The 18,677-nt window shown below is 44.4% G+C and overlaps 1 protein-coding gene across 1 annotated transcript; it reads left to right on the forward strand.

Annotated features, from left to right (window-relative positions):
• The first annotated feature begins 823 nt into the window (after window positions 1–823).
• On the forward strand, window positions 824–11,260 carry GARIN1A (golgi associated RAB2 interactor 1A). Its single transcript, XM_031013510.3, has 5 exons — window positions 824–1,076; window positions 4,174–4,358; window positions 5,739–5,988; window positions 8,134–8,252; window positions 11,065–11,260. The coding sequence occupies exons 1-5, from the start codon at window positions 924–926 to the stop codon at window positions 11,258–11,260; spliced, it is 903 nt and encodes a 300-aa protein (XP_030869370.2). The 5' UTR covers window positions 824–923.
• Window positions 11,261–18,677: the final 7,417 nt, after the last annotated feature.

Here is an 18,677-nt window from a genome sequence, read left to right on the forward strand (position 1 = left end):
CTACTAAAAATACAAAATTATCTGGGTGTGGTGGTGCATGCCTGTAATCCCAGCTACTCGGGAGGCTGAGGCAGGAGAATTGCTTGAAGATGGGAGGCGGAGGTTGTGGCGAGCCGAGATCACGCCACTGCACTCTAGCCTGGGCAACAAGAGCAAAACTCTGTCTCAAAACAAAAAAAAGTTTTAATAATTGCTGTGTTTAACAACTGGTTTGTAGCATTCCTGAAAATGTAACAACCAGCTCTCGTGACCTGTTTTGGTCTGGCTCCAGCATAAAACTGTGCCACTGCCTTCTCCTTTGCACACTGTTTCCAAATAAATAAGCTTCTCAGTTTAGTTAACAGGTGTCCATTTCTTTAAAAAAAAAAAAAATCTCCTTTTCTCCCATGAGATGGGGTAGGGAAGATGAACTCCCTTTTTCCTATCCTTAGACTTCCCTGGGCAGGTGAACAAGTCACATGGAAGTTTGGTGAGAGGCTTCACTGGGAGGCAAGAGGACTAAAGCCTGTGTGTTCCCGAGAGCCTTCCTTGCATCTGGCCAGCTCACTGCTGCCTTGGCATAACTTTGGGAGGGTCATTTTTCCCATTTGGGGTAAGGCTGAATGTTTACAAAGTGGAATAGGCTGCATTACTGCTGGTTTGTAGTTGGTGGAAAGAGGGAGAAAAGAGCCTGGCACATCCTCTGTCCTTCCTCTTCTTCTTTTTTCTTTTTTTTTTCCCTTTTCTGTTGTCACCATCACATTCCTCGATGTCATTCCTGCCATTGTGAGCTGACAGGCCCTCCCAGCCCTGGTGGACAGCCCATAAGTAAATGGGGAGGAAATGCTGGGGAGGTGGGGGCAGATCACATCAACATCCTGGCGTTGGGCTGGGTCGGCGTGGAGCCCCAGAAATGTTCCCAAGCCCATTCTTACCAAGAACCAATGAGTAAAATCAGGGGCCTCCCACCTGAGGTCAGGGAACCAGGCCCTGGAGTGGAACTCGGGGTGGAAAATGGCCTTCTTTGTCAACTGATTCATTCTCCAGAATTCAGTTTGTTCTCCAACTCGGTGGTGTTTGAAAGCAACTTTATCCAGGTACCCTTGTGGAGCTCAGGGCCAGCTGTCTTTCTGTTTCCAAAACCTGTTCCTAGGTTGGTTAGGAGATGCTGTGGCCTTTTAAAGCCCTGGGGGGGGGGTGGGGGCGGGGGGACAAAGCCACCAAAGCTAGAGAAAACCAGAAGGTCTGGGTCCCAAGTTCACCTCCATTTGTGCCTACCGTATGATAGAGCTACCTGCAGATCATCTGTTCTAGGGAAATTGATTTATGCTTTACAAATGAGAGATCAGAGCTCAGTCTCCAGGCAGGGTTCACAGGCCCTTTCTGGGCCACTTGTCCAAAGTGGATGGTTACAGGGAATGAAGGTTGCTGTTAGAAACTCTGCTCTGAAATCCATCCTCCTCACTCTGGGATGGTTTAGAAACAGCCTTGTTTGAAAGCAAAGACACTGGGTAAATAGGTCTTGCCCAGATCCTACCATTCCCTGAAAGGATGGTGGTGACATGACCAATGGAAGTGAGCCTGGGATGGGGCCACTGGGAGTGGAAGGTGGTCGTTTTCATAAGTATCAAGTCTTAACGCGGGTGCTGCCTGCCTCCCTCTAGCGGTCTAGCCTGAACCCGTGCTCCTGCGCAGGAGAGCATAACCAGTTAATCAGCCAGTAAGCACACACTAAACATCTACTGAGTGCAGGGCAGGAGGTGCAGAGAAAGATCAGAGTGTCCCTGGCCAGGAAGCCTATGAGTTTGGTTTACCTGTTATTTGGTAACTGTCTAAGCAAGCTCTATGTCAGAGAGCTTGGGCCAGCTGATGCACCAGGCATGACTGCAGAGAGCAGGTGCTGGGGGCATTCAGGGCATTCTCTCTGGACTTTGGCAGTTGAAGAAGGCTTTCCAGAAGGGTCTTAAGCCATTCTTTGAGAGACTGCTGAGATTTTGGTAAGTGGAAGAGCAGCGGGGAGGCTATCCCAGACAGAGGGGCTTCAAAGTACCTAAGGAAAGGCAGGGAGGCTGGAATGCAAGGTCTGCAAGACACAGACCCATTCAAATGGAGTGGGAAAGTAGCCAGGGGTTATAGGAGAGAAGGTGGGAACAGTTTGAGGTGGGTCTTGGGCTTAATTTGGAGACTCTTCACAGAGCAGCGAGCTACTCCCTAATGGAGTCCCCGGATTTTGGAGAGCTATGTTTATGGCTCCTGTCGCTCCACGGTCCCTTTGCTGCGCCCCAGGAGATGTGTAGTTGGGTGATCAGCTGGCAAACCTGGGGCGAGCTCATTCCTAACATACCCTTGGTGGAGACAGAGCAGTAACATGGGAAGTCCAGTCTCAGGATCCAATTTCTAGTCATTTCTATTTGGGTGTAATGATTCAGCTGCAAATTTCTTCTCTTAATGTGTGCTTTTTTTTTGAGATGGAGTCTCACTCCGTTGCCCTGGCATGGTCTAGGCTCACTGCAACCTCTGCCTCCTGGGTTCAAGCAGTTCTCCTATCTCAGCCTCCCGAGTAGCTAGGACTACAGGCGTGCACCACCTCACCCAGCTAATTTTTTTGTGTTTTAGTAGAGATGGGGTTTCACCATGTTGGCCAAGATGGTCTTGATCTCTTGACCTCATGATCTGCCCGCCTTGGCCTCCCAAAGTGCTGTTTTCTTTGGCCTAATATTAAAACTGTTTAGATTCTCTGAATGGACACTAAGTGACCTGGGTAGCAGCAAACTTAGAACGTGCTAGGGAGAGGCTGACCCTCACAGAAAAGTTCAAAGTTTGATTTTTTAAAAAAAAATTTTTCGATAGAGACAGGATCTCACTATGTTGCCCAGGCTGGTCTTGAACTCCTGGCTTCAAGTGATACTCCGGCTTTGGACTCCCAAAGTGCTGGGATTATAGGCATGAATGACCGCACACAGTCCAAAGTTTACTTGAAGTGATGCAATCCACATATTAGTTATAGTTATAATTGTTATAGTACAGTTACACTGCTTCCTCTCTCCCCCTTCCTGCACATCGCCATCACTATCATCATCTCAAAGCAGCATTACCCACAAACATTTATTGAGCACTTACTCTCAATGTGTACAACCCTTTGTGTTTTGCAGAGGATATGAATTCATTCCTCAACAAGGGCTCCAAGAAGTGTCACTTTTTTTTTTCAAAATCAAAATTCACTTTTCTGGGAACACCATCTGGTCAGGCTGGTGGGAAATTACACTTCAGTCATCCCTGGGGCTTTCCCTCATCCCCAGTTCCACCAAGGACTGGGCAATGGTGTCGATGGTTTTACAAAGTCTAGAACATTGGCTGGGCATAGTGGCTCGTGCCTGTGATCCCAGCACTTTGGGAGGCTGAGAAGGGAAGATCACTTGAGCCCAGGAGTTTGACACCAGTCTGGGCAACATAGTGAGACCCCATCTCTATTTTCTAAAAAAAGTGTAGAGCATTGGGAGAAGGCCCTCTGGCCTTGGGAACATAGGGGTCCCTCCTCATATGTTCCTTACCCAGGTCCCTGTGGCTCCTTAGTGGCCACAGCTCTGGTGCTTTTCTGCCAGCCGTGCACAGTGAGGTGGGGGGTGTCTTAGCTGAGACACACTGCCCAGTGGTGGGCATCCAGTCTTTCTGTCCTGTGATGGCTGCCTTCTGCTTCAAGAGAATAGGTCCTCATTCCACTCAAGACCCAGCAACAAGATAGCCCCTCCATCATCCTGGGAGAAGTGCTCCAAACTTCCCTCAACTCAAGCTGTCTGGGTCTTCCCCATTCAACAGCTTTTTCCTCACTTTCCTCTCCTTCTGGGACTTTCTTCACACAATCTCCCTTTTGGGCCATTAGAAACCAGTGCTGGCTTCTCCTGCCCAAACATGGGGGAATGAAAACTTCAGTGCCACTCAGCTTTTTCTTGCTAGTGCATCTTTTTACAGTTAGATAAAACAGAGGACCCAGAGAAGAATGACACAGGGTTCCTGCAGCCAAGGACCTTAAAGTGTATTTGGGGAGACCAATGAAAAGGATCAATAGCAGGTCAGGGCCCAGCCCAGTGTGTGCACACCTGCCCCCAAGATGATGTGCCACTTTCCAGCATCTGTATTCTTCCACCCCTTGTTTTCTGCTCCTTTCTGACCCATGTACCTGAGGCTGATTTCCAGGTCACTAAGCCCGGGAACTGGAGAGATGTCTGTGAAGGGTCTGCCACCATGATCCTCGGGGTGACCTCCTCGGTGCCCTCCCTGCCACTCCCCAATGTCCTCCTGATGGCCAATGTTACCTGGCCCCAGGGTCCATTTACCACCTGGAGCACACCTGGTGATGCCCCAGTCATCAACCTCAGCAGGTAAAGGCTTGAGGGAGGGCGGGAAGGGATGGAATGATTGACTGGGATATGCATTGCTTTGTAGCTGGATTTTAGATCAAAAGAAAAGACAGTGTTCTTTAGTGCATAAACCCTGTAGAACTCATTCATTCATTTGTTTAGCAACGATTTATTTAGTATCTTTTTTTTTTTTTTTTTTTTTTGAGACAGAGTCTCGCTCTGATGCCCAGGCTGGAGTGCAGTGGCGGGATCTCGGCTCACTGCAAGCCCCGCCTCCCGGGTTCACGCCATTCACCGAGTAGCTGGGACTACAGGCGCCTGCCACCATGCCCAGCTAATTTTTTTTTTGGATTTTTAGTAGAGATGGGGTTTCACCGTGTTAGCCAGGATGGTCTCGATCTCCTGACCTCGTGATCCACCTGCCTCGGCCTCCCAAAGTGCTGGGATTACAGGCGTGAGCCACCACGCCTGACCTTATTTATTTAGTATCTATATTTACCAAGCACTGTGCTTCGTGCTGGGATAGGGCAGTACCCAGTCCTTGTCTCGAGCCTCGTTTTTGAAAATCTTGGCTTCCTTTTCTGTAAATGTGTGTGTGTGTATATATGTGTGTGTGTATATAGACACGTTTCCATGTCTTTTAAAATCTTTTTGTAAATATCATTTCGATAATTTCTTTAGTAATATGAGTGAATTAAAATTCACTTGACAAGTCCCTAATATTAGACATTTAGAAATGATTCTTTGTCAATATAGATAGAGGGGGTTTCCAAGGAAAAGGTGGGGATACGAAAGTCAAACACGACTATGAAATGCTGAGATTGAAAAAAAAATACTAGATATACAGGAGACAGCTATCCTTTTCCTTGCCCTTTCGACACAGTAAGTCAGGATATAGGGAGAAAGAGTCCTAGAAACTGAGTCAAGAAATCTTAGTTCCAGGTCACTCTTAGTAAGATCTAAACTTGGGCAAATCACTTAGCCTCTCTAAGCCTCAGCCTCGAAATCTGTAAAGCGGAATTAATCATACTTATCTTGGCAGGGCACAGTGGCTCACATCTGTAATCCTAGCTCTTTGGGAGGCTGAGGTGGGAGGATCGCTTGAAGCCAGGAGTTCAAGACCAACCTGGGCAACATAGGGAGATCCTGTTACTACCAAAAAATACCAAAAAAATTAGGTGGGTGTACTGGCACACACCTGTATTCCTACTAAAGTCCTGGAAATTGGAGAAGAGTCAGTCTTAGTAATCACCCCCACTTTCATTACATGAGCTTTCTCCCTTCAGCATCCCCCAAGCAGAGAGGTAGGAGGCCAGTGACGCTGAGCCACCTCTAGGTGGGCACCCACATGGTCGATTGAAACCATGGGCTCTCCCATGGAAATGTCCTGATTATGTCCAGGCTTCTCCCCCTGAAGTACGTGGAGCTACGAATCTACGACTGGCTCCAGTGCATCCTGAGGGTTAGGACAGTGACCGAAAAGATCTACTATCTGAAGCTCCACGAAAAACACCCAGAGATTGTGTTTCAATTCTGGGTCCGCTTGGTGAAAATTCTGCAGAAAGGCCTGTCCATCACCACCAAAGACCCGAGAATCAAATTCACTCACTGCCTGGTACCCAAGATGCCCACCAACTCCACAGAAACAACAGTAAGTGGGCCTCCCTCCGGGACCTGTCGAGAAATAAGTATATATAAGTATATATGTAAGTGTCTGTGTATATATATATATAGACATGTTTCCATGTCTTTTAAAAGCTCTTTGTAAATATCATTTTGATAATTTCTATTCAGTAGTATGAATGAATTAATACTATGAATTATTTGACCAGTCCCTAATATTAAGACATTTAGAAATGTTTCTTTTTTTTTTTTTTTTTTTTTTTTTTTTTTTTGAGACAGAGCCATGCCCTGTCACCCAGGCTGGAGTGCAATGGCGCGATCTCGGCTCACTGCAACTTCCACCTCCCGAATTCAAGTGATTCTTGTGCCTCAGCCTCCAGAGTAGCTGGGATTACAGGCGACCGCCACCATGCCTGGCTAATTTTTGTATTTTTAGTAGAGATGGGGTTTCACCATGTTGGCCAAGCTGGTCTTGAACTCCTGTCCTCAAGTGATCCACCCACCTTGGCCTCCCAAAGTGCTGGGATTACAGGTGTGAAACTCTGTGCCTGGCCTGTATTTGTTTATTATTGTAAATAATGCTAAAACAAGCATTTATATGTATGATCTACATTTCTGATTATATTCTCAGTTAGGTTTTTAGAAGTAGAATTCAAAGAGCATGAACATTTTCAAGGCTCTTAACACATATTGCCAGATTATTTCCATAAATATCATACCAAATTATACTCTCACCAATCATATGAGTGTCTGTAGTCTGGGTGCAGTGGCTCACACCTGTAATCCTAACACTTTGGGAGGCCAAGGCAGGTGGATCACCTCAGGTCAGGAGTTCGAGACCAGCCTGCCCAACATGGTGAAACCCTGTCTCTACTAAAAATACAAAAATTAGCCAGGCATGGTGGCAGGCCCCTATAATACTACTCAGGAAGCTGAGGCAGGAGAATTGCTTAAACTCAGGAAGCAAAGGTTGCAGTGAGCTGAAATTGTGCCAATTTACTCCAGCCTGGATGAAAGAGTGAAACTCCATCTCAAAAAAAAAAAAAATTAGTATGTTACTGTGTATCTTATTACAATTAAGCAGTAAATGTTTTAATGCATTTCCTAGTATAATAGGTAAAGAAGTGGCGTCTCTGATTTTCAATGAGTTTCAGCATTGTTACATACATATATACATATGTAACAATCATTACATTGTTATGTATTTGTAGTTATATATAACACAAGATTGTTTTTATATATATATATATTAATGCCATATATATGGCATTGTCTGTTGTGTTCTTTGGCCATTTTTCTATTGGCAATCTTGTGTTTCTCTAAATTGATTTGTAAAATTAAACTTTTTTTTTTTGAGATGGAATCTCACTCTGTCACCAGGCTAGAGTGCAGTGGTGTAATCTTGGCTCACTGAAACCTCCGCCTCCCAGGTTCAAGCGATTCTCCTGCCTCAGCCTTCCGAGTAGCTGGGACTACAAGTGTGCGCCACCACGCCCAGCTAATTTTTGTATTTTCAGTAGAGACGGGGTTTCACCATGTTGGCCAGGATGGTCTCGATCTCTTGATCTTGTGATCCAACCACCATGGCCTCCTAAAGTGCTGGGATTACAGGTGTGAGCCACTGCGCCCAGCCTAAAATAAAACTTTTTATACATTGGGATTTTGGACCCTTACAAGTTTTTACAAATATTTCTTCAAGTATTTGCCCTTCCTCTTTGGTTTATTTAGGGTACGTCTTTGATACACATAAGGCCTTTCCAGGTCCTGCTTGGTGTAGAAGCACAGGAAGGAAGGCCAATAGATTGGACTGTTCAAAACCTTCAGATTTCAGAATCTAAATGCTTTCCTCCTCTCACTTAAGTTCTGTGCTTCAGGTATGTTATTGACTCTGAAGGTCAGCAGTTTTACAGCCTGACAGCTCTGCCTCTGAACGTTCAGATGTGCACTCAGGACAGAGCAGCCACTGCAGTTGACCAGGGAGCAGGTGTGACCCTGCCAGGGGTCTCATTTCTTGTTGGATGATTCTCGGGACTTAATGCTGAAGGAACAGGTTCCCAGGGTTAGGGTGTGAAACTCAACTGTAATATCACAAACCCCTTCAAAGTTCTACCCCGAGGAGGCCAAGAACTCTCTGAGCAGACTTAGGCATCTGACGCTAAATTTCTCCATCCAGCCTGAAAACAGCCTCCTGTCATCCTCCCAGCCCAGCGAGCCCCTCGTGCTGCTGGCGGCTGAGCAGACCAGTGGCAGTTTCTCACAGCTCTCAGGAAAGCCCCAGCTCACAGCAGACAGGCGGGTCCTCTGTGGGGTCAGCTCCAGATCCCTTCCTCCAGTGTGAAGTCATGGGGTCAACGAACCTATCTCAGTTCCTTCTTTGTATTCTTTGTATTTTAGATAGTCATGCACATGGCTTTTTCTGTCAATTTTATTGTAAGCCTGCCTTTGAAAACAAGGTCTTCGGCTCTTTGATCTGAATATTCACTTCTTAGGCAAACTCCAATGTTTTCTAATGACAGGTGTTCAATAAAAGGAATGAGGGATGAGAAAATTAATTCAAAGAAGTGTAAGCTAACAAAGCAGGCTCATGGTGGAGTTAGCTATTGACTATTTCCAATCCAAGCTCACAAGGATCCCTGGGATAAAACCCTAGTTCTCTTTGCCTCATCTGCCTCTTCTTTTTTAGTTTTCTTTTTTCTTTCTTTTTTTTTTTTTTTTTTTTTGGAGACAGAGTTTCACTCTTGTTGCCCAGGCTGGAGTGCAATGGCGTGATGTCAGCTCACTGCAAACTCCACCTTCTGGGTTCAAGCGATTCTCTTGCCTCAGCCTCCCAAGTAGCTGGGATTACAGGCGACCGCCACCACACCCGGCTAATTTTTTGTATTTTTAGTAGAGACAGGGTTTCACCATGTTGGCCAGGCTGGTCTCGAACTCCTGACCTCAGGTGATCCACCCACCTTGGCCTCCCAAAGTGCTGGGATTACAGATGTGAGCCACTGCGCCTGGTCCTCACCAGCCTCTTCTGCAAAATGGACAGAATAAGGGAAACAACCAGTAGCTCCAAAGTCTCATTAATTTACTAATAATTGTATTAGATTCTTTCTGTAACAAGTAATAGAAACTCAAAGCAAGATAGTGCAACCAATATGCTGCACAAGTGCAACTTGTAGGGTATCATCAGAATGCAAATTTATTTTGTCTGCCCTTCATAACTTTTTCAGTGGGAGAAGGTTTCCTCTTGCCCCTGGATAAAAGCTGGCTTTCTGGGCAGGCCACATAGCATATGGGCTCTCTCTGAGAATATAAAAGGTCCTTTGGTCCATTTAAATTGCAAAAGCAGCCTCAATTCTGAAATTAAAATATCTAATGTCTGAAAACTATCAAAACCCTGAACTTATCACATCTTCTTACCCTCAGTCTGGCTCCCTATCAAGGTGACCTTTCCTAGGGGGGAACTGGGTTGTCACTCTTCTCTTTCTGTTTCCTAATATTTAAAGCTACCTTTTTTCTCTTAGGAGCTTTCTTTCTTTTTTCTTTTTCCTTCTTTCTCTCGTTTCTTTCTCTTTTATTTCCCCCTCCCCTCCTCTCCCCTCCCCTCCCCTCCCCTCTCCTCTCCTCCTTTCCTCTGCTCTCCTCTCCTTTCCTCTCCTTTCCTTTCCAATAGTGTCTCACTCTGTTGCCCAGGCTGGAGTGCAGTGCCATGATCTTGGCTCACTACAGCCTCAATCTCCTGGGGTCAAGCAATCCTCCTGCCTCAGCCTCCCAAGTAACTGGGGCTACAGGCATGCACCACCATGCCTGGCTAATTTTTTAAATTTTTAGTAGAGACAAGGTCTTGCTATGTTGCCCAGGCTGGTCTCAAACTCCTGAGCCCAAGCAATCCTCCTACCTTGACCTCCTAAAGTGCTGGGATTACAGTCATGAGCCATCACAGCTGGCCAGGAGCTTTCTTGGGTTCTTTGAAATCTCCTTTCTGGCCCCTCAACTGCAACACCTCCCTTTCATCTGGCCACACTGCACCCCCCCCCCCCACAACCCCCCTGGCCATGGCTCTGCAGGGACCATGCTTCCCCAGGCACTAGCTATCCCCTTTAAGGAGTCCTCCTGGGTAAGGCTTACAGTGGCTCCAGGCTGGTGTACACTTGCTCGCTCTCTCTCTCTCTCACACACAGTCCACATCTGGTCCTCAGGAAACATCCTCTCATATTTTGACCAGCCATTGGAGAGGAGGACCTTGCTTCCTAGGCACAGAAGCAACTCTTCTCCCAGAGTCCTAGAGCCACAGCTCAAGCCCCCTGGGTTGCCCAAGGAAGGCTCTCTCTTTCAGCTTAAGGAAAAGGAGCCAGCAACTCTTTACAAAGGACTCTCTCCCCACGTGACAACCCAAGCCCTTGGTTACCAAGGCTGGCAATCCCTCAGGCAGCCCAGCTCACTCTCACTTCTCTGATCTTAAATTTTTAGTCCCCGGGATTTTGTCTTTGAGTCATAATACATTATATTCTCAACACATCAAAGCAGTACTTAAGGTTTGAAGAGTTGTTTGTTCCTCCACAGGGCAGGCCTTAGCTCCAGGCTCCCTCCTCCTCCTCTGTGGCTTTCTCTCCTCGGGTTGCCCTTAACATTATTGCATGTGTGCATATTGTCACTGCCCCACATTTCCATATTTCTACATGTGCTTAAAGCACTGGAGCTGGAAAAAGGCATGATTAGAAAGTGAGTTGGTTTTTTTGTTTTGTGTTGTTTTTTGAGAAGGAGTCTCACTCTGTCACGTAGGCTGGAAGTGGTGCCATCTCTGCTCACTGCAAGCTCCGCCTCCTGGGTTCAAGCAATTCTCATGCCTCAGCCTCCCGAGTAGCTGGAATTACAGGCGTGTGCCACATGCCTGGCTAATTTTTGTATTTTTAGTACAGACGGGGTTTCACCATGTTGGCCAGGCTGGTCTTGAACTGACCTCAAGTGATCCGCCCACCTTGGCCTCCCAAAGTGCTAGGATTACAGGTGTGAGCCACTGCACCCAGCTGAAAGTGGTTTTTAAGTTAAATTTTAACACTGTTTTCTTTTTCTTCTATTGCTTTCAATAACCCCAAAATTCCCTGGGTTCCAACAGGAACAATGACACTGCCATTGAAATAGACAACTGCAGCAGCTACAAGATACCCTCTCCAGTGGCATCTCCAATCAATTTGAATATACCCATGAGAGCTGCCTTGAGCCACAGCCTCTGGGAACAAGAGGACCGGAATGAGCACTTTCTACAAGTTCATATAGCCAGTTACCTAGGAGAGCACTTCTTGGGAGCCTGACACCTAGGCAAAACATGCTCTTCCTGGCATACGTATACTTGCTACCACCTCTTATAATGCTCCTTTCCCACTGTGAGCCAAGTGACCTTGGGAGAGGTAAGATGGTGTTTCCAACAAGGTGCTTCTCTACTTCCACCAATAAACTTCCAAGTTAGTCCCTAATTTTTGCAGGTTGTGCTATAGGGAGGCTCCAGTTTGGGAAAGGACTGACTGAGAACAGGAGCAGTTTTTGGAAAAATAGGTGGGAAAAGTTACTGTCTGTGTGTACAGAGAACTACCTGAGACTGGGTAATTTTATTTATTTATTTATTTATTTATTTATTTATTTATTTATTTATTTATTTTGGAGATAGAGTCTTGCTCTGTCTCCAGGCTGGAGTACAGTGGTGCGATCATGGCTCACTGCAACCTCCACCTCCTGGGTTCAAGCAATTCTCCAGCCTTAGCCTCCCAAGTAGCTGGGACTACAGGCACACACTACACCTGGCTAAGTTTTTATATTTTAGTAGAGATGGGGTTTCACCTCGTTGCCCAGGCTGGTCTCCAGCTCCTGAGCTCAGGCCATCCAGTCACATTGGCCTCTCAAAGGGTTAGGATTACAGGCATGAGCCACCAGGCCCAGCCTCGAGTCTGGGTAATTTATAAAGAAAAGAGGTTTAATTGGCTCATGGTTCCCCAGGCTGTACAGGAAGCATGGCTGGGGAGGCCTCAGGAAACTTACAATCAAGGCAGCAGGCAAAAGAGAAGCAGACCTGTCCTACGAGTCTGGAGCAGGAGAAAGAAAGAAGTGGGAGGTGCTATGCACTTTTAAACAACCAAATCTCGTGAGAACTCACTATCATGAGAACAGCAAGGAGGAAATCCACCCCCATGATCCAATCACCTCCCACCAGGCACCTCCTCCAACACTGGGGATTAAATTCAACATGAGATTTGGGCAGGAAGACAGATCCAAATCATATATCAGTCTGCTCAATTGAAACCACACAATAGCCAAGCAAAGCCAAGAAAGCCAGTCCAAGGCTGGCTTGGAAAGGGCCTCTGAGGAGAGGAAAGGGCCTCTGAGGAGAAATCAACTTTCAAAGGGGCAGGGGGAAATAGAGGTTGAGCTACTGCAAGCCCAAAATAAAAGAAATCCTGAGAAGGATGGTAACCAGCTGGAAGATTCCTTTGTGTTGCTCCACTATATCAAGCAAGAAATTGAGTCTTTGGCTGGGCGCGGTGGCTCATGCCTGTAATCCCAGCACTTTGGGAGGCTAAGGTGTGCAGATCACTTGAGGTCAGGAGTTCGAGACCAGCCTGGCCAACATGGCAAAGCCCTGTCTCTACCCAAAATACAAAAATTAGCTGGATGTGGTGGTGCATGCCTGTAGTCCCAGCTACTCAGGAGGTTGAGGCAGGAGAATTGCTTGAACCAGGAGGCAGAGCTTGCAGTGAGCTGGGATCATGCCACTGTGCTCCAGCCTGGGTGACAGAGCCAGACTCCATCTCAAAAAAAAAAAAAAAGAATAAATTAGGTCTTCATTGCCCTGTGTTAGTGTAAAGCTATGAAGGCTCCCCTGGCTCATACAACATTTCATTGCTAATGAAAACATGGTGAGGAAGATATTGACTGCCCATCACCAGAAATTCTGATTAATTTGACTGTTTCTTACCCAGAACCTAATGAAAGTGAACTGGAAGGCATGGCATCTTTGAGTATTGGGAATGGGGCAGGAGCTTTGGCCAACCTTTATACACATAGGGAATACTTACAAGGAAAATACCATGACTCCTTTTTTTTTTTTTTTGAGACAGTCTTGTTCTGTTGCCTAGGCTGGAGTGCAGTGGTGTGATCTCAGCTCACTGCAACCTCCACCTCTCAGGTTCAAGCAATTCTTGTGCCTCAGCCTCCCAAGTAGCTGGGATTACAGGTGTGAACCACCAGTCCAGCTAATTTTTGTATTTTTAGCAGACACAGGGTTTCTCCATGTTGGCCAGGCTGGTTTCGATCTCCTGACCTCAGGTTATCCACCCTCCTCGGCCTCCCGAAGTGCTGGGATTACAGGCATGAACCACCACGCCCAGCCCCACCACGCCCACTCCAATATTTAATAAGTATTTGTCAGGCTCCTGCTAGGTGCTAGACACTGCGTTTGATGCTAAGTATATTGGAGAGAACAAGACAGAGGGACAAGTTACCTGCCTTGAGGGAGGGTCTGGGAGAGATGCCAAGCCCTATTTTGGAGACATAGTGAAGCCATTAATGTTGACCTGATGTCTGAGCCACCCAGTCTGCAAATGAAAGCTGGAGGCCCTGCTTTCCAGCATGTGTGGTTCACATCCTATGTGGTGCAGAAAGAAAGAAAACATGGTTGCCCTCCTCTTGTGCGTGCTCAGTTGGGCTGAGTAGTCAAATCTGGCTGAATTGAGTCAGAAAAGACATCTGAGTTAAGAGGATGCCTGACGCTTGTTGGTTTTGTCTTGCCTCCAGTAAAATTAAAAACAAGTTTCCTTTCAGTATGTTACAATCAAATAAGCTGAGCATTGTATACTATAGTATAGTATAGTTTCCCAAAGCAACTGAGTGAGCTCTTTCTTCTCCATTCCCTTCAATATAGTACAGTTAGATTCATTTGTCACAGTCTGCATTCCAACCTGGGTTCCCCTGACATTTAGTTGATTTTTTTCCTTTGCATACAGTGAAACTCACTCTTTGTGGCATACCTTTTAACAAATGCACAGAGTAATGCATCCTCCAACATCGAGTCACCTCTCGTGCTGTTCCTCTGTAGTGAAATCTTCCCCCAAGCCCTAATTGGCCCCACTGAATTGTTTACTAATCTGCCAAGCACTGATTTGGCAGCATCTGCACTTTCTTTTTCTTTTTTTTTTGAGACAGGATGTCGCTCTGTCATCCACACTGGAGTGCAGTGGCAAGATCATAGTTCACTGCAGCCTTGAACTCCTCAGCTCAAGCGATCCTCCTGCCTCAGCCTCACGAGTCAGTAGGACTATAAGCTGCTCCACCATGCCCAGCTAATTTTTAAAATTTGTTGTAGAGACGGGATCTCTCTATGTTGCCCAGGCTGGTCTCAAGTGATCCTTCTGCCTCGGCCTCCCAAAGCGCTGGGATTATAGGCATGAGCCACTGTGCCCTGCCCTGTACATTTTGATATGCCGTATTTTTGTTTTCATTCAGCTGGGCGCAAACTGTTTTAAAATTTCCCTTTAGTCCTCTTTGATCCATGGGTTATGTAGAAGTGTGTAGTTTATATTTTAGGATTTCCCAGAAATCTTTCTTTTACTATTTACAGTTTAATTTTGTCGTGGTCTGATTATACACTTTGCATGAAATTTGTTGAGGTTTATTTTATGGCCCAAAATGTGGTCTCTCTTAATAAACATTCCATGTGTACCTGAAAAGAAAGTGCATTGTACTACTATTGAATAGCATGTTCAATAAATGCCAATTAAGTCTAGTTGTTTGATAGTGTTGTTTACATTTTCTGTATTTTTACTGATTTTTATGGCCTATTTTATCAACTTACTGAGAGAAGAATATTGAAGTCTTGATCTATAATTGTGAACTTGTCTTTTATTTTTCTGTTCTAACAATTTTTGTCTCAAGTATTTTGAAGCTCTATTTTTACATGCTTGCACATTCAAAACTATTTTATCTTTTTGGAGAATTGATCCCTTTATCACTATATAATGCCCTCCTTATGGCTGCTAATATTCCTTGCCTGGGAGTCTGCTTCATCTAATATTAAAATAGCTACTCCAGCTTTCTTTTGGTGTGTGTTACATAGCTTTCTCTGTCCTTTTACTTTTAACCTTTCTGTCTTTACATTTTTAAAAAAGATTTATTGTAGATTGCATACAGTTTGGTCCATTTTTAAAGCTGATCTGACAATCTCTGACTTTTAACTGATGTGTTTAGACTGACTGTCCACATTTACTGTGATTATTACTGTAGCTGCATTAACATCTACCATATTGATCACTGTTTTCTATTTGTTCCATCTGTTCTCTGCATCTTTCCTTCATTTATTCTGCCTTTTGGGGGGGTTATTGATCATTTTTTATGATTCAATTTTATCATCTCTATTATCTTATACATATATATCATATTTATAATGTATAAAAACATCTTTTCAAGAAATTTTAGTGGTTGCCCTAATAGTCATAATATGCTTCTACAGTTAACTGAAATCCAACTGCAAATAACATTATACTGCTTTGTGTGTAGTGTAAGGATCTTACAACAGGTCTTTCCAATATCTCCCTCCTGTCTTTTCTGATATTGTTGTCATACAGTTTACTTTTATATATGTTAAAAACCTATAATATGTTGCCACTATTTTTGCTTTACCTTTTAGAGAAACTAAAATTTTTTAAAAAATTGATTCTGTCTTATCTTCTTTATTCCATTTCCAGTGTGCTTCATTTCTTTGTGCAGATTCAAGTTTCAGTCTGATATCACATTCCTTCTGCTTGGAGAATATTATTTAACATTTCTTGTAGAGCTGGTCTGCTGGCAATGCATTCCTTCAGTTTTCATTTGTCTGGGAAAGGTTTTTTACCTCTTTTGTATTGTGAAGGATATTTTCACTGAGTATAGAATTTTGGGTTGCCAGAGATTTTTGTCTTGATTTGCTTCATTTTCACTTTAAAGAAAGTCAGACCATTTTCTTTTGGCTTCTGTGGTTTCTGATGAGAAGTTTACTGTAATTCTTATTTTTGCATAGGATATAATAAATTCCTCTTCAAAGACTTAAGCCTGTTAACTTCCTTTAAAATTCAAGAGGGAGAAAATTGTTAAGTACAATGAGTTCTGAGTTCCTCTCCAAAGAACCAATGTATCAGTATGTTCGGCTCCCCTGTTCTTTGTTCTCTGTTTTAAACTTTAATTTCCTCGTTCTTTACGTCTCCTTGCCCCTAGTTTCAGTGAACAACCCCCTCCTAGCCTCTATCACCTGCTCTGTTTTTAGTCACCTGCTTTGTCCTTAGTCATCCTTAGTCACCTGCTCTGCAACCATCCCTCCTGCCAAAACTACTCACCCTGCCACTCTGGCTCATACCTTCTCTCTCTTTAAAATAGCCAATCAGAATTAGCTTAGACTGTGCGATCCAATCCCAGCCAATAGGGGAAAGACACAGCAGTAGGGACAAGCTACATTAGGAATAAGACCCCCTTCCCTTCCCTTCCCTTCCCTTCCCTTCCCTTCCCTTCCCTTCCCTTCCCTCCCTTCCCCTTCCCCTTCCCCTCCCCTCCCCCCCTCCCCTTCCCCTCCCCTCCCCTCCCCTTCCCCTCCCCTCCCCTTCCCCTCCCCTCCCCCTCCTTTGTCCGGTTAATTGTAGAAGCATATTATGACTATTAGGGCAACCACTAAAATTTCTTGAAAAGATGTTTTTATACATTATAAATATGATATATATGTATAAGATAATAGAGATGATAAAATTGAATCATAAAAAATGATCAATAACCCCCCCAAAAGGCAGAATAAATGAAGGAAAGATGCAGAGAACAGATGGAACAAATAGAAAACAGTGATCAATATGGTAGATGTTAATGCAGCTACAGTAATAATCACAGTAAATGTGGACAGTCAGTCTAAACACATCAGTTAAAAGTCAGAGATTGTCAGATCAGCTTTAAAAATGGACCAAACTGTATGCAATCTACAATAAATCTTTTTTAAAAATGTAAAGACAGAAAGGTTAAAAGTAAAAGGACAGAGAAAGCTATGTAACACACACCAAAAGAAAGCTGGAGTAGCTATTTTAATATTAGATGAAGCAGACTCCCAGGCAAGGAATATTAGCAGCCATAAGGAGGGCATTATATAGTGATAAAGGGATCAATTCTCCAAAAAGATAAAATAGTTTTGAATGTGCAAGCATGTAAAAATAGAGCTTCAAAATACTTGAGACAAAAATTGTTAGAACAGAAAAATAAAAGACAAGTTCACAATTATAGATCAAGACTTCAATATTCTTCTCTCAGTAAGTTGATAAAATAGGCCATAAAAATCAGTAAAAATACAGAAAATGTAAACAACACTATCAAACAACTAGACTTAATTGGCATTTATTGAACATGCTATTCAATAGTAGTACAATGCACTTTCTTTTCAGGTACACATGGAATGTTTATTAAGAGAGACCACATTTTGGGCCATAAAATAAACCTCAACAAATTTCATGCAAAGTGTATAATCAGACCACGACAAAATTAAACTGTAAATAGTAAAAGAAAGATTTCTGGGAAATCCTAAAATATAAACTACACACTTCTACATAACCCATGGATCAAAGAGGACTAAAGGGAAATTTTAAAACAGTTTGCGCCCAGCTGAATGAAAACAAAAATACGGCATATCAAAATGTACAGGGCAGGGCACAGTGGCTCATGCCTATAATCCCAGCGCTTTGGGAGGCCGAGGCAGAAGGATCACTTGAGACCAGCCTGGGCAACATAGAGAGATCCCGTCTCTACAACAAATTTTAAAAATTAGCTGGGCATGGTGGAGCAGCTTATAGTCCTACTGACTCGTGAGGCTGAGGCAGGAGGATCGCTTGAGCTGAGGAGTTCAAGGCTGCAGTGAACTATGATCTTGCCACTGCACTCCAGTGTGGATGACAGAGCGACATCCTGTCTCAAAAAAAAAAGAAAAAGAAAGTGCAGATGCTGCCAAATCAGTGCTTGGCAGATTAGTAAACAATTCAGTGGGGCCAATTAGGGCTTGGGGGAAGATTTCACTACAGAGGAACAGCACGAGAGGTGACTCGATGTTGGAGGATGCATTACTCTGTGCATTTGTTAAAAGGTATGCCACAAAGAGTGAGTTTCACTGTATGCAAAGGAAAAAAATCAACTAAATGTCAGGGGAACCCAGGTTGGAATGCAGACTGTGACAAATGAATCTAACTGTACTATATTGAAGGGAATGGAGAAGAAAGAGCTCACTCAGTTGCTTTGGGAAACTATACTGATTGGCTAAAGACCAAAAGAAGTGCATAAAAGCTGTGCTTTAGTTCAGTGGTCCCCAACCTTTTTGGCACCAGGAACTGGTTTCTTGGAAGACAGTCTTTCCACAGATGGAGGGTGGGGGGGGCGGGGATGATGATGATAGTTTCGGGATGAAACTGTTCCACCTTAGATCATCAGGCATTATTAGTTAGAGTAACCTTTTTTTTTTTTTTTGAGACAGAGTCTTGCTCTGTCACCTAGGCTGGAGTGCAGTGGCACCATCTCGGCTCACTGCAACCTCCATCTCCCAGGCTCAAGCAATTCTCTTGCCTGAGCCTCCCGAGTAGCTGGGATTACAGGCATGTGCCACCACACCTGGCTAATTTTTGTATTTTTAGTACAGACGGGGTTTCACCATGTTGGCCAGGCTGGTCTCAAACTCCTGACTTCAGGTAATCT

This window comes from Gorilla gorilla, chromosome 6 (assembly GCF_029281585.2).
Source record: "Gorilla gorilla gorilla isolate KB3781 chromosome 6, NHGRI_mGorGor1-v2.1_pri, whole genome shotgun sequence".
Lineage (NCBI taxonomy): Eukaryota > Metazoa > Chordata > Mammalia > Primates > Hominidae > Gorilla > Gorilla gorilla.

Bases quoted from the DNA above. Each gene is read 5' to 3' on its own strand.
- GARIN1A (XM_031013510.3), top strand. From the start codon at position 924: ATGAGTAAAATCAGGGGCCTCCCACCTGAGGTCAGGGAACCAGGCCCT. The intron at 1,077-4,173 runs GTACCCTTGTGG...GCTGATTTCCAG, and splicing joins TTGAAAGCAACTTTATCCAG to GTCACTAAGCCCGGGAACTG. The intron at 5,989-8,133 runs GTAAGTGGGCCT...TTCTCCATCCAG, and splicing joins CCAACTCCACAGAAACAACA to CCTGAAAACAGCCTCCTGTC.